At 31.1% G+C, this 16,290-nt stretch overlaps 1 protein-coding gene and 1 pseudogene across 3 annotated transcripts; both read left to right on the plus strand.

The window, feature by feature from the left end:
* Positions 1 to 3,183: 3,183 nt before the first annotated feature.
* HSF-15 (heat stress transcription factor 15) lies at positions 3,184 to 8,078 on the plus strand. 3 transcript variants are annotated; one of them, NM_001353430.1, is made up of 2 exons: positions 3,184 to 3,560; positions 6,526 to 8,078. In NM_001353430.1, exons 1-2 carry the CDS (start codon positions 3,345 to 3,347, stop codon positions 7,741 to 7,743), a joined length of 1,434 nt encoding a protein of 477 aa, NP_001340359.1. In that variant the 5' UTR covers positions 3,184 to 3,344; the 3' UTR covers positions 7,744 to 8,078. The 3 variants fall into 3 exon arrangements, with proteins under 3 accessions (NP_001340359.1, XP_006585149.1, XP_025985161.1); XM_006585086.4 differs by having other exon boundaries at positions 3,264 to 4,205; positions 6,526 to 7,999; XM_026129376.2 differs by having other exon boundaries at positions 3,267 to 4,046; positions 6,526 to 7,999.
* Positions 8,079 to 9,207: 1,129 nt separating this feature from the next.
* Positions 9,208 to 9,931, plus strand: LOC100787479 (protein RALF-like 24; annotated as a pseudogene).
* Positions 9,932 to 16,290: the final 6,359 nt, after the last annotated feature.

Genomic DNA, 16,290 nt, shown 5'->3' on the forward strand with positions numbered 1-16,290 from the left:
TGTGTAAGACGATCAATGAAATGTGAATTAAATTTAAGAGTACGTGGCAGAGAGAGTGTCCTCAGTTACAATAACATGAAGGAGTTTACTTCATTTTTCGTTTCAGTTGTATAAACATATGAATTTTCTTTTTTTTCTTTCTAAAATATTGTTATTGATTTCTTTTAACTTGTTATTATTCTCCATTCTTCATTCAAATGACTGTTTTAGAGTATATGTATGTAAAATTGTTTATATTAAATTTCAATAAACTAAATTAAAATTTAAAGTTTTATTAAGTAAATCTAGAAAATATATAACTTTTGACAAAAAAATTATATCACTATTTAAATATATCTTTTTTCCTTTGTTTCTTATTTCCTAAATAAATTTTTTTATTAAATTTATTAACAAAAATTTCTCATAATTAACGAATGAGGTTAAAAATAATAAAAAAATGACAAATATAATAAAAACAAATTAAATTTAAAGACTTGAAACATAATTTTTGTGTCTCATGAAAATATTTTTTTTATTCTAAACAAATTGTTTAAAGATAATGAAAATATCATTTTTTTAAATCCTATAAATATACCAGATAACTATAATTATTTAAATTAAATCACTCTAGCATATATTTTTAATAAATCAAATTAATATATACAAATATTTTAATTTACTTTAAATTTAAAGATAATACGATAATATAAATATAGTAAAATTTTATAGAATTTTTAAACAATATTTTCCATTTATCTTTTTTTTTTCTTTTATCTCTCTAGTTGCATGGAGCATGAGCCAACTTCCTAGTTTATTGTATATTTTCGTGATAATGTTGTGGCATTTGTTAGACATTTTAAAATATTAAATCTTATTAATTATTTTTAAATCATATTTATATGAAAAATATGATTTTTTATTTAATCTTTCTAGAAAAATCTTAATGTATCCACTTCCAACTTTTACATTTAAAATCCCATTATATATTTTTTTTCTAATTAACCTTCTCTAACAATTGTTCAACACTTTCTTCCTAAACCTCTATTTCAGTTTCTCTCCCTCTTCGGTCTTCCCATTGAATTCCAGGATTTTACATACAAAAAATTTGATAGTTTTGTTGTCTTGACAAGTTTTCGGAGGATTTGTTAAATTCTAAAGGACTTATGCACTACGTTGATAAGTCTTTGAAGACCACGTGATGTCACTCATCTCATATTATCTATTTTGTGACTAACTCATGAATTTATGATAGATTGATGATCGGTGATTTTGGCCTACTACAATAACAATTTTAACTTTTAAGGAATAATCCCGACCACTTTAAGGTATATTAATATATTAATTATTTTTTTCTCCAATCTTAATTTAATTTGTTTGATGGTAATGAATCAGATCAACGATTTTGGGACTGTTGTTGTTGTTCCATTTTCAGTTTTTTATTTTGTTTATGACTAGTTGAGTTTGCAATCGGTTCTTGCTCGGTGATTTTAGAGGTTTTGGACATGATTTTAGAGTATGTTGTATTGTGTAAAACTTTGTTGCAATCTCGTGTGGTTAAATGGGTGTTAGGATGTGAAAATTTTATGTCTAAAATTTGGGTGTTTATAGGATTTTATAAAAAAAGGATTCGCAAAATATCCATCAGAATGAGACTTTATTAAGTCATCTGAAATTGACAAATAACAATAACATAATCTTTATGATTGGAAGTCTCGTATAAAAAGTTTATGTGAATAAAATATGTTATTTATTAATTAAACTAACACTAAAATGTGTGAGAAAGTATTAAATACTACATTAACAATAACTTTTAAGACTTGTAATTTTTTAATAATTATTATCTCTTTTTTGAGAGTGTGTGATTTGCAAATCATGCATCCTAAGTTTTTTAAGTAAAATAATAATTAAATAATAATTTTTTCAGTATCTTAAAACATGAATCATTAACTTTATATATATATATATATAGATTATACAAATAAGACTTTTACAAATGATGTAAAAGATTTTACTCTGCAAATACACTTGTGCATTCAAATATCCATAATAGTTAATAACAACAACTTATTCAATATACTATATTATCTAGGGTCACTAGATTAAACCCACTTCTAAAAAAATCTTAAAACATCCAAATTTTATTAATACGTTATCTTGAACATACTTTCTTCTATAAATGTTAAAATTTATTTGAAAATTTGAAATCTTAGAAGGTCTCATACTTTAATTAATAAATATCTTTTATAATTTTTCATGAATAGTACAATCAAGTGTGTTAAAAAATATTTTCTTGAAACTCCTCTAAATTTAATGCTACAAAAATTACTTTTTCTTGCTTTCTCTTCAAACTTAGTGAGCATTTTTGCACTCTTAAATTATGTTTGTCAAAATATTTGAATTGATTTTTAGTTTTTTTATTAACAGAAAAGTTTATTTAGTTGTTTGATAAAGAAGTTTTTTAAATAATTTTTAACATTTTTTTAAACACTACTTCAAGTAATATTTTTTAAAATATTATTTATTTTTTCATATATTCTTTTTTTATTTATTTTTAATATATTTATCAAATTTATTATTTATCCTTTTTAAGCAAATCATTATTTTATTATTTTAAAGTTATTTTATATTTTTTAACTATTTCAAAAACTAATTTTATCACACACTTAATTTTAATAAATTAATTTTTTAACTTCCAACTAATTTATTAGTTTTCAGCTAATTTTATACAACATAATCCTAATCTCCCATGCTTAAATTTACCCCTATATTCTTATAAGAAAAAAATCACCCGCATATTTTTTTCCCAGGTCATAGATCAATGTATAACTATGGTTGGTGTAAAAAAGTTTTATAACTGATGAAAATATCAAATATTTCTCCCGCTACATATTTTTATTTACCTGAACTCAACAAAACAAAACCTTACGTATGAGTTTAAATGTACTAATCGACTAGAGAGAGAGAGGAAAAAAAAAGATAAAAATAGAAATAAATAGACATTTTTATTCCCGGAGGACCATATGTCATGTAGGTTATTTCGTGAATGGTGATAATTTTGTTGTATTTTTTCCTGTGAGAAATAAAGTTTAAATTTTTATTTTTAGGAATAAATTTTTTAAACGTTCATATATTTAAAAATGAAAATAATTATTTATTTTAAAATATATATTCCATTTTTCAAGGTGGGTAGGAATCCCCAACAACCTGCAGCAGGCTACGGTATAGACCACGTTGAAGTCAAACAAAACCGCTTTTTCTCTCTCTAAAGTGCATAGCGTCAGCGTAGTTGCAAATTCCAGGTTTTCTTCTTTTACTCAATTCTCTCTCTCTCTCTGAGGTTCTGGAAAGATCAATTCCATTCCGAAATGGACGGTGCGCCACAATCCGCCGGTGGTCCGGCGCCGTTCCTTCTCAAGACCTACGAGATGGTGGACGATGCCTCCACCAACGACATCGTTTCTTGGAGCTCCACCAACAACAGCTTCGTCGTGTGGAACCCTCCCGAGTTCGCTCGCCTCCTTCTCCCGACCTATTTCAAGCACAACAACTTTTCCAGCTTCATCCGCCAGCTCAATACCTACGTAAGTTTTTCGATTCCTTTGTTTCGCCTTCGGATTCATGGCGCGCTTCCTTCGTTTTAATTGGATTCTAATTCGTTCTTCTGATTTATGTCTTCCGTTTAATTGTTTGCATGTATTGATTGTGCCTTTGCAATAAAATGTTGATCGCCGGATTTGACTAATTTTTTGTAATCGTTGTTGTTGGATATTGGCACTGAGCTGAATTGTAATGTTGCATGTGTATGATGAATGATGATGATGTGAGATGGAGAAAAATGTATAGGGAGATAGAGAGAGCTTCAATTTGAATCTCATAGAGTCTATTTGAAGATATATGTTACTTAGGGTTAAAGAGATCGACAAGGTTTAAAGATAGGTTTCTTTTTGGATTGTGAATTGGGGTAATTGGACTCGGACGTCATCGAGGAAGGTGATCAGAAAAATCGAATGCTGTGCCTTGGGGTATTCCTTGCTCAAGCGCCAGAAAATTATGACACTCAGCCGAAGGTAATAAGAATCTGGTAGTATAGGACTTGACCTGCATCAGAGAAGGTTTCTTAGTCTTCTGCAACTCCCTGATATATAGCACATACTTATGAATTTCCAAATCACCAAATGTGTTCAAAGGTTCTTAATCCTGGATTCTGCTATTCTATTATTGACAAGGTATGCATGATGAATAATTATTAGAATTAGAATATTAAGATACGATTCTTAAGTGTTTTATGAGTCTTACAATGTTAGCAATCATAGTAGGCTGCAAGCGATGGTTGTTGTACACTAATACTTGACCTATCTTAAAATAGTGGTTGGTATCTATAACAAACGTCAATATAGATCATTAGATCTCATAATAATTTTTCTTTCTCTATTTTTTGGATTCTTCTTATAAGTTTAATACCAGTCAACGGCTAATAGTAAAAAGTATAAAGCGGTTTCTAAAAACATATATATGCTTTTCCCTTGGTTCTCCAAAAGTGAATTTAATACCGCTTATGTTTCAGGTGTCACTAGCATGACAATTTGGCGGTTTTCTTATATTGTCGTTTCACAGAGTGGCACTTTTTAATGTTGTGTTTTTGAAACCGTTGGGAATTCCAGGAGCACTAGAGAATATTGTATGATAAATTACCAAACATGATGAAAAATTCATGCTAGAGCATTTTCGGTTGTTTTCATGAATAGGATTTGTTACTTTACCTTTAAACTTTCTTCCTCCACCATAATTGTTTTTCTTTATCCAGAAAAAGATGGCTGACAGAGGTGCATATCAGTTCATGTATGTCTATTAGTAGGTCTTAACAAAAAATAGATGCCTAATAATACTTAAATACTCTTCTTGGGCTGTGCTATTGAACTGTTGAGTGTTTATGCACTTGATGTTTTGCACTCAGTTCTTTATTTTCAGTCCTAAGCACATATTCCCTGGCACTTTATTTGATCAATTGGTGAAAATGCTCAATTTTATAATAGCATTTTCCTTAAGTTCTTGGTTGCAATAAGGGCTATAATGTTCTTTTTGTGTTAATCTGATATTAAAAATGAACTGAATTTGGAAGTAAAGACATAATTACTAGCAAAGGGAAGGAAAAGAGCTCCAGTAGACACTTTGTATTCTCATAACCAGTTTGTATCTCATCTCAAACTGGTACCTTAACATTTTGACCGACCAACAACACTACTGATCTGGGGTTGTTACTCACTACTGCAACAATTCTTTCTTCTTTGGTTATAATTACAATAGACCAAAAAATGACTCCCCAAAAGGTAAGGCTGCCAATGTTAGATAACTAAAGCCAAACCTATTAGTTCCTTCGTGTAAGCAGGTTTGGATGGGTTTTTGTCACTATTCACTAACCCTAGGCCCCTCCAAAAGGCATATTCAATCACAAATTCCTTTGAAAAATCCTGTCTCCTTAATACTGGAGTTGTTATTATCACATCTTTCAACTTCATGAAAGCCATGTTTCTTGGTCAAATCAGTTAAAGGTTTGGCCATCTTGCCATTATCCTATTACAAATTTTGGTAATTTCTTGTTAAACCCAAGAACCCTTGAATCCCCTTTAGAATTCTTGAAATAGGCCATTCTAACACTCTTGATCATTTTTGTGTCTGTAGCCAACTAGGAACCCTTTTCCTTAAGATAATATGCCCAAGATACTCAACAAATTTTCTCATAAATTGACATTTATTTTTATTTGCAACTAAATTATTTTCTTTTAAATCACCCAATACTTCCCTCATGTACCTTATTTGAGCTCCCCAACCCTTGCTATAAACCAATATTGTCACCAAAGCTCATGCTACCACAGAGGTACTGATTGCTTGTTCTTGAAAGCTGCTATTTTTGTGCTTGTAGTTGAATGCCTTAGTTTCTTTTATGGATATTTAGTCATAAAAGGATATTTGGGCTTTAATTTTCTGTCTTTGGAAATGTTGTTGGCTATGATTACTGTGTAAGCCCATTCAGGTTGCATTTTAACTTTAAGAGACCCATGCATATTCTATAGCTCTGTACTATTTATGGACAGAATTGAATTTCGACTTTGAGTGCAATCAAACTCTAGAAAGTGTGATGCTCTTGCTAGAGTTACTTCCTATTTCCTAGATCCCTATTTGTGTGAGGCTAATATTACTTTTGTGTTACTGGTTTATTTTTTTATCCATGGGTTGCCTTGGAACTTTAGTCCTCAAAATTTCTCCATTTACTATAAACTCTGACCATAATTTCAGTTCTTTAATATTACTTTCCCACAACTCAAACACTGCCTACTTTTGCTTTCCAGAGGGTTTCTTTCTTGTAAAGAGTATATACTTGTAAGGATTTAATGGTAAATTTTAGAAAATTATAGATCTTATTGCTTGAAAGATAAATTATTCTTTGTGGGCGTTTATTTTTTTTCTTTAATACATATTTTCAAGCATTTAATAAAACCATTATTTGGTTTTATTTGTTTTTGTCTATTGATATTGCTCTGTTATCAGGGATTTAGAAAAATACATCCAGAGCGATGGGAATTTGCTAATGATGAGTTTCTGAAAGATCAGAAGCATCTTCTCAAGAATATACATCGCAGGAAACCTATCCACAGTCATAGTCATCCTCCAGGTTCTCTTGTAGATCCAGAAAGGGCAGCATTTGAGGAAGAAATAGACAAACTTTCCCGTGAGAAAAATTCTCTTGAATCCAATATTCGTAACTTCAAACAACATCAGTCAACAGCAAAGCCTAAGCTAGAAGATTTTCTGCAGCGATTAGATGGTGTTGACAAGAGGCAGAAACAATTGCTGAACTTCTTTGAGAAGGCTCTTCAGAATCCTACTTTCGTTGAACATCTTTCACGCAAAATTGAGTCCATGGATTTATCTGCATATAAGAAAAGGAGATTGCCTCAGGTTGATCACGTGCAACCAGTTGCCGAAAGTAGCTTGGTGGACAATCATAGCAATTTTAGAATGGAATTTGGAAATGTTTTCCGGCAAGATTTTTCGAATAAACTCAGACTGGAGTTGTCACCTGCTGTTTCAGATATGAACTTGGTATCACGTAGCACACAGAGTTCAAATGAAGATGGGGAAAGCTCACAGAAAAAGCTGTCTGAAGTAGAACCAAGAGGAGTGCAGACAAGAACAGCTCTTACATTTGCACCTGAAACATTAGAGCTTGCAGATACTGGGGCTTCTTTTACTTTTAAGATGGATTCATGTTTATCACGAAGAGCAACAACTGCTGAGAGCTCAAAACTGATCTCTTTGGAGCCAAGTAGTGAAGAAGGCGATAGTTTATCCTGCCAACTAAACTTAACTCTGGCATCTTGTCCATTGCAAGTGAACAGAAATTCATACTCAGCCAGATCACCCCAAATTGACTGTCAAGAAATTGGAAAATTGGCAGAATCAAGATTTTTTGCCAATGGTAAAGAATCTGATAGTGGTGTTTCCTCAAACCTAAATGTAGCTGCTGAGGCTACCAATTTAGCTTCATCACAGGAGGCTCCAAGTAACAACCAAGTTAACCCAGCTCCTCCAGACAGGGTGAATGATGTTTTCTGGGAACAGTTTCTTACTGAAAGGCCAGGCTGTTCTGACAATGAAGAGGCAATATCCAACTACCGAGCAAACCCATATGATGAACAAGACGAAGGACGGTCAACTCATGGAATCTCTAGAAACATTAAGAACATGGATCAACTCACACTTTGAGTTGGGCATGCTGTCTTGGAGAACAGTTAAACTATTTTTATATGAATTTTTCATGACTAATACACAATATGATCTGAAACTTCACAGTTGACAGTTGACTACCTGATTTATCTTGTGAAAAATCCGAAATGTTTACCAGCTTTGGGGACTGATGGATACAATGTTAATTAACTGTTGTAAATATTCAATTTCTGATTGTCTTTCAAACGTATTCCTGTAAACATAAAAGTCTTGATTATGGATTTTTTTTTCTTCATGTTTGCGTAGAGAGATGTGCAGTAAGTATTTGCTGAATAGACCAGCTTTACTTTCCATTACACAATGGAATTCCAATTAACACAGCATGGAAACTTTTGTTCAGAACGCACATTGACGTCTATATTTTCTCTTGCTACATACTGTATACAACGCACGAACTACAACGGTTTATTTTCGCTTGCAGGAATTGTATGTTGTCTTCAAATCATGTTAGTTTCATAACTTTTGCGGGTTGAATATTTTAAGAAGCCAAGTCTCCCCTGGCTAAAATTTCACCGATAGTCAGTGATTCACTCGTGATTTTAAAACTAATTCCATTTTACCTACTTATTTGAATTTTAGAAATTACCAAATACACTCTAAACTAGAAATGCGTCTATTTTATGAGTAACCCAACTTTTAGTTTTTGAAACTGTATTTGTTAGTCAGTTTAGTCTCTAATGTTACAATTTTTTTCATTTTAGTTATAGATTTTATAAAATGATAATGAAAAATGAAACGAAAAAGATCTGAAATGAATGATATTACAAGTTTGGAAACTAAAGTAAAGAATTTGTAAAATCAAAGACTAACGTGATTGATACATATAAGAGGGCATACTTATTTCTTGTTTGTCAAAATAATTTGTATGACGAGATTAGCAGAAAAAAATAATTGCAAAATTAGCAGTAGCAACTTCACAAGAAGAGTTTGAAGCAAGATTAAAACTAGTTATGGAAAGCAACATGTAGACCAAGAAGAAAATACGTCTAGTAATGGAAAAAGTACCTACAAGACAACAAATATGACTACTACAAAATAGAATTCGAATAATAACAGATAAGAATCTCGACAAAATAAATAAAGTAAAATATGATAGCACAGATGTGTTAAATAGGTGTATACAGTATTTTCTCTCTCTTCTCTTTCTTTATCTTTCTAGGTGTTAAATAGTACATATGTGTTCATTGATCATTTTTCATATTAAGTTCACTGCATGATACCTTTAATATTATTAACTAGTTGTCTAGTTGTAACTTTGTGCAATATTTTTTATAAATGGATTAAGAAATAAATTCCTTAATATTTATTTAATTTGAAATACACCTATCATAGTCTTAACATATTTAAATTTAAAGAAAAATATAATTTTATGTATTCACTTTTAAAAACATTTTTCAATTTTTTTTGTTCTACCTTTTTGCACGAACACGGGAGAGAGTTGTACACTGTCCAATTTATGACTATCCACCCATTAAGCCTCTCACATTCACTTCCACAACTTAACAACAAACTGAAAACAGCACAGAACAATGTCCCAACCCAGATTCATTGTCATGACTTTCCCATGTTTGGCACTTGTTCTTCTGCTTCACACCCTTCTCCCAATCTGCAATGGCCTATCAGTTGTGGACCTCATCAATTTGAGTGAAACTGAAGTGATGACCAAAAGGGTTTGCACCAAAGCATTGGAGAGTGTTTGGCAGAGCCAGAAATGGACTCAGAGAGCAATAGGAGAGTTCTGGAAGGTGTGCAGCACATAAAGTACATTAGCTATGGGACACTGAAGAGGGACATGGTTCCATGTGATAGAGCAGGAGCTTCTTACTACAATTTTCATGCAAGACCAGCTAATCCTTATAATAGGGGCTGTGAGGTCATTACTGGATGTGCAAGAGGTGTTCAAGGCATCAAAACTTGACAGTTACTGTCCACTGAATGGATGAAGGAAGCTAGGAAAGCGTCTCAAGTGGCTGTATGTTATTCTTCTTAATTTCCTTTTTCCATCTAATCCTGTTTTGTTTCATTTATGAGCTTTCCTCTGTAGTTATGGTCATTGTTGTTACACTTTTAAAATGCTTTTTATTTACTTTCTTTGTAACATATGGTATGACTAGCTTGATAATGAAAATGTTTAACTTTTTTTGTTTTTGAGAACATACAACTGCAACTCGACATATTCTTTGGGATTTTGATGCCTATTTGTTACGAAGTCTATTTAATATAGAGTTTAGTTTAGTTATCAATTGCAGGGACTTCTTCAGTCCCACATTGGAAAGATAAAATTCTTGTGTGGGGTTTATAAAGTCTTGACTCTACTAATAATAAATGGTTTTTGTGGTGTGGTTGCCTCAAGCTTCTTTGGAAGTTGCAAATTTTAACTACTTCGAAAATCTTAGTAATTTTCTGAGGAATATTTTCCCAAAAGCTGTTTATTTTCTAATTCCTATTATATTTTCTGCAACAATTTTATCATATTCCAAGAAGTTGAAGGAAGTGGATCTCATAGCAAATAATATTACTGAAACTTTAGTCTTTATTTGAGCCGAATAATATTGTGTGATCTACCTAGCCAATCTCACCTAATAGGGTAAAGCTTTTGTATTCAACTACTTGAGGCTTTGAAACAAATTGATTATATTTTGTTGGCTTTCTCTTTTGATTTTAGTCGGATTTCACAGCAAATGGTTCATACAGAACACCCAACCTGAGCATTCGTATCTTATTTATTATGTAATGCGTTAAAATTTTATTTAAAATGAGGCTCCTCACATTGAGTCCAATCCCCTTCTGCACCTTCATGGCTAGGTTGAGTTTTTTGGGGAAAAAAGCTGATTTTTCACATCTGGTATGGAGAAAATAGGAAATAAGATTAAAAAAAGATACATAATGCAAACCAAATGTTTAAAATCAATCTCATCTTGGTTTTACTTTTAAACGCATGGTTTTCAAAAGTGAGAGCTATTTTCAGCATGTTCTAGGAATTATTCACTTTTTATGAACTCTCTCTTCCTTACGTTATGTTTGGTTATTCTCTTGATAAGTTTATGGAATCTTAATCAAACTCACTAGGATCGGCATTGTGTAGGGGATTTGAATAGTTTGCATGAGGTTTAAAATTTTTTTTTTTGCAGAAAGCAAGATATTTTTATAGTTGGAGGTCATGAGACGTTGAGACTAATCTCCATGAAAGTAGAGAATCAGTTAATAGTTAACGAGCAACTTTTTTGCCCTACAAGTGCTACTCTATTTGTAAAAAAAATATGAAATCTTCATGGTCATGGGACTAACATCACAATAACAATGACAGAGTTGTATTTGTAAGAAGATATTTCGTGTGGTATTATGGTATTACAGTGGGGACTTGGTTAGGAATAATATCATAATATGAAAGTGAAATGTGCTGAACAAATGAACAATGAAGCATGTGTGACGACGACCACCCAGGTTGGCATATGCTAAAATATTTCACTGTGTGCTGCATTGCACTAATGGAAAATAGGTACTGCTACCCCTTCAACATTGCACAGGAAAAATAATTAAATTAATTGGCAAAAGATCGGATATAATAATTAACAAGAGATGGCTAGCACTAATTAGACCACATGGTTTCAGTTATGTTTCTCTTGGCAAAGCCTTCACATTGCAAAGTTAGTAAATAGCCATGTCATGTGCCAATGTCAAACTTAAAAAACTGAGGGCTGTAGATTTGTGAAGCTTGACAAAATGGCCTTTGAAAGCAATATTGATATGTTTGTTGAACAATAGATATGTCCAAGCATGCTATGCTATAGCCTATAGGTAATGGTAGGCCACTTCCAACAACAACTATCCAAGTGAGCATTTATGCTTTGGTGCCCCTAGGGGATCCACACTCCATACTCTACTCAAGAGCACTTGTGGGCCTCATATTTTATAGTGTTAGTATAGAAAGAGTACCCAATTTACCCACCCTCCCCATCTCAGTCTTTTTCAACAACAAAAAGAGAGGGGAAAGGAAATAAATTATTTTTCAACTCTTTACTCTTTTTTTGTCATTTTTGTTTAATTAGATGAAGATTTTTATTTTATCATTTTTATTGGAAAATTTGATCACATCTGCATTAACTAGTTAGTTCCCTTTGCCTATCTGAATTTAGATTTTTATTTTACAATATAAGCCAGTGTTCCTCTGACAGATAATGAGGTCAGCAACTATTTTCTACACTGTAGCTTTTTCTTGTTATTATCCACAGCAGCAAGTGTTTCACTGTTTCGGCAGGCAAAGCAAAGGGGGGTCTATCAGGCTTTTGGAATGAAAGCTTTTTGGGCCTAAGATGACAGACAAAATATGATGATATTTAAGGAGGGATGGCAACAAAGCGATTTAAGAATTGGGTATAATGCATAAAATTCAATTAACAAATCTTAAAACTAAGAGACTTAGGAACTAAATTTTATTTTTTTAGTATAATATGTAATTTTAATGTTATTATTAATTATTGCTATAGTTTAATTTAGAATTATTTTTCTGTTAAACAATAGTCACCATATGAAATTCTTAATGTTATTATATAAGCAATATATGTATTTATAAAATAATCAAGTATTTTTATTTAATTGAATATGTCAATTAGTGTATTATGATTTTCTACTTACATTACTTTTGTAAAACTTAATTCTAAAAATAATGTTAAGTTGAGAAGCCCAATTTGAAAAAATTCACCTTTATTGGGCCATAAACCTCTAAAAAGCCTAGAGCCTAAACCTTTGTGATTTTTCTGCATCTGAAACAATTTGAAATTTCAAAATTTCTCTTTTCTTTACGAGGTCATCAAAGCACAAAGCTAACAAATTCCCTAGAAGAGGGTGCATAAAACTCCAACCTGTTTCCTCTGTTTTTTCCCTTGCAATTATTACTCTTTTTTATTGGTAGAAATTGAATTATTGAAGTATAAATGTGAAATAAAGTCCCACATCCAATAAAAATAAAAAAATTTAACATCATATAAGTAAAAATAACTAAATCTTAAAGTTTTTAAATTGCTATTCTCTTTCATGTAAAGATAAAACACATAAATCTAACTCTTAAAGTCTCTTGATTACTATTTTTCATCTTTCATGATATAAGTGATGATTTAGCCTCTAGATTTCATGGTGATTATAGAAGTGTAAGTTTATTTTAACTTGTCTAAGAAGGCTAAAAAGATTTTGTAACTTCTTTATAAAACTCAAGTCACACGAGTAAATCGTTTACAAATTTGTAACCTCTTTCATATAGTTTTGATACTTACTTGGTGATGTTATAATACCCTAATAAGCTCTACTTTCTTCCTGTTGTAATAAAAAAAATTGTTATTCAAAATTGATTCCAGGTTAAGAAAAAAAAATCATTTACATGATAAATTTCATTAAACTAACGTCTCTTGCATTTAGTAAAAAAATTGATTTTCTTATATAGAGTTCCAAGTTCAAATGTTGTGAACCGAAAAAATAAACATGGGAAAACTTTCTCACCTTAAATGTTTCGTGCTTGGGTAAGATTAATTGAATCTTAAGTAGTTTTTGCTAATTGAAAGTTAAATCCTTAAAAAAATTATGAGTTTAAGATTTGAAACTATTATAATCCAACCAAACCTAGCACGAGATGAGATGAGTTAGTACTTGACATTCTTGTCCGTAAAATGATATTGAACGTAAACGGTCAAGTTTCATATGCCTAAAATGAATATAAATTTTGTATTACATCATCTATATTCATTCTATTGTTGCTTACGCTCCTGGTCATATGATATGATTCAAACAACTTGCTTAGTGCTTCTCCATAGGGATTGAGTGTCATGCGTTAGATTTCCTTAACTAAATGCATCATTTGAATCCAGCTGAATGATGATTCTATGAAAACCACTATTTCAAACAATAATTAGAGAGAACCAAATGGCAGATACTCCACATTTCATGTTTTTGTCTTGACATAAAATAATGCCATAACAACATCATTTTCGCATAAATTTATTATTTATTAATAGTATACAAAGATGTATGTGAGGTCACACCTTCGGCAGTAGAGAATTGAGATCGTAATTTAAAGATTTGTCGAACACGTTTAACACACCTACCACCCGCAACCCACCAACTTTGGACTTGTTTAGTAATGGGATTGATAACCTGCTTTATTTTTGTTGGAAAATATCAAGAATAAATTTCCCACTTTATATCATTAAGATGAATGATAAGAAAAATAAACTAAGAGAATAAGAGAAGAAGAATAATACCAAAAAAAATTTAATGTGAAAGGAAAAAATCACGAAATCAAGTCAAAAAAAATATCTTCACTATGAAATAGGATTACAATGATTTTAATCTCACTCAATATGATGATTTAAAATATTTCTCAAACACTCACCAAGTATAATGAAATATAACTCTCTTTTATTGAAGAGAATTACAAAAACTCTCTCACTCTTAAAAGCATCTCACTTGTTTGCTACAACTCATCACAAGTTTTCATTTATATAGTTAAGGGGTATAATTTCACCCGAAAGTAATAAATAGAAATAAATTAATTTTCATATTTTCAAGAATCCTTAAAAATGTTATCTCGATCTTTATAAAATGAATGTGATATCAGAGTTAAAGATGAACTTTCAAAACCTTGAAATTCCTATCTTTTATTTTTGATGCATTTAATGTTATCAAGATTTATTGAATGTGATACTTCATAATTATATAGAAGGATTTCCAGTAGTTTTATCCTTTCTACTGTATTATTTATTGAGGATTGGGGACTAAGCAAGATAGGACCTTTTTACTTTGTTGGTCTATTAATATCCAAGTTGTTCATGCTTATTTTCACACCTAACATTAGCTTATTCAAGATTCTTAATAAAATATTAGGGAAAATATCATGAAACTTTTATCAAAATTGTTTATTTGTCGTTGACGTTTTTGGAAACATCTCAATAGTGACTTGTTACTCAATCAATCTTTACTAGCACTCTCATACTTGGTTTTCGTTATTCCTGTTTTCAAACCACATACTTTGACTAATGGACTATGAATGAGGCTGCGTATAAAAATACAATTGGCGTATTCGAGATGCAAATTGTGTTATTGGCCTCTTGTCCTTTTCCAGATCAGTATTGAGAAGTTCAGGCAAGGCTTGTATTGAATCTGACTCTGACAGATACATAAAATTCACTATAAAGGATCCGTTCAGCAAACACCGCTATAATTAATGGCAATGCAATGCAAGACTAAACATCGAAGATGAGTGACACAATAAAAATAGTTGACCCAAAAAGAGCACCTATGTTCTAGTGAAGAATACGACTTTTTCTTGTTGCCACTCTTTACCAACAGCATTCAAGACGTACGTTAGGATATTCAAATCCAATGCGTCACTGAGGAACTTTTGCACTCATTTTTTCACGCAAAAACAGAGAATCATCCAGCACAGAGTCTTGCAAAAATTGATGTGAAACAAGAATGCTCTGAGCCTAAATTGGATCAATGTGCATGCTAAAATTTAGACCCATATAGTATGGGGAAGTTTTTATCCCTTAGTCGCTTTTGTCTTTTTCCTTTCCTTTTTCTAAGCAACAAACCATATTGTTTTATAATTTGGGCGAGGTCTAAATTCGTTTTATCATTGTAACAAAAACTAAAGAAATTAAAGCAAACGATTTCATAGGCTATTTGGGAGCTATGTTTTATGAGGTTAATAACAAAATAGGAATCTCTTGATTTTAAGAATGAACAATTTTTTTTTCACTATGAAAGGAGTCCTGAACATTATAATTGGATTGGGTGTTAAGGAGAGAAATAGAAAGGAGACATTTCACTCGATTGGTTCAAAAAGAAATAAGAACGAAATTGACAAATTCTGTGGGTTCATTTGGGAAATTCTTCTCCATTGTTCATGATTGGAAATGATTTTGTGTATCTTCTTTTTTTTTCTTAATTTCTTTTTAAAAAATCAAATAATTTTTTTAAAAATAATTTCTTTATTAAAATACTTTTACTTTATGATAAATACTATGAATTAAAAAGATAAATATATTCTCTTATTTTCTTATTTCTCTTCCAAGGATTGTCGAGATGGGAGAAGATTAACGTAAAGAATTTTTATTTTTTTATTAAAACAGCGAAAATATAGTGTATATATATAAAAGGCACAAATGGGTGCCCCCAATCAATTACAAAGTGGATAAAAGTCCAACAAAGATAGTATACCTCGGTTACACCATATTAACAAAGGAGAGTAAATATAGTTTAACCAAGGCCAAAAACATCACTCCTAGCCACACTCCAGTAAATATAGTTTAACGTGAAGAATTTGATTCAACTTGTGAGAGCTTCACCCCTTAAGTTAATTCACCATATAGCTCAAATCGGATTAGTTGGAGAACTTAATTACCCTGATTGCCCTTTCTTAAAAATATTGCAGAAGCACCAAATAATACCACAATGTGTCGATGTGTTTCCGAAACTAGATGATAGATGGGTAGGAATTTTTTTATTTTCTTTGATGTATTGAAAAGGCAGAAA

The sequence above is a fragment of the Glycine max genome, chromosome 8, assembly GCF_000004515.6.
Source record: "Glycine max cultivar Williams 82 chromosome 8, Glycine_max_v4.0, whole genome shotgun sequence".
In the NCBI taxonomy this organism is placed as follows: domain Eukaryota; kingdom Viridiplantae; phylum Streptophyta; class Magnoliopsida; order Fabales; family Fabaceae; genus Glycine; species Glycine max.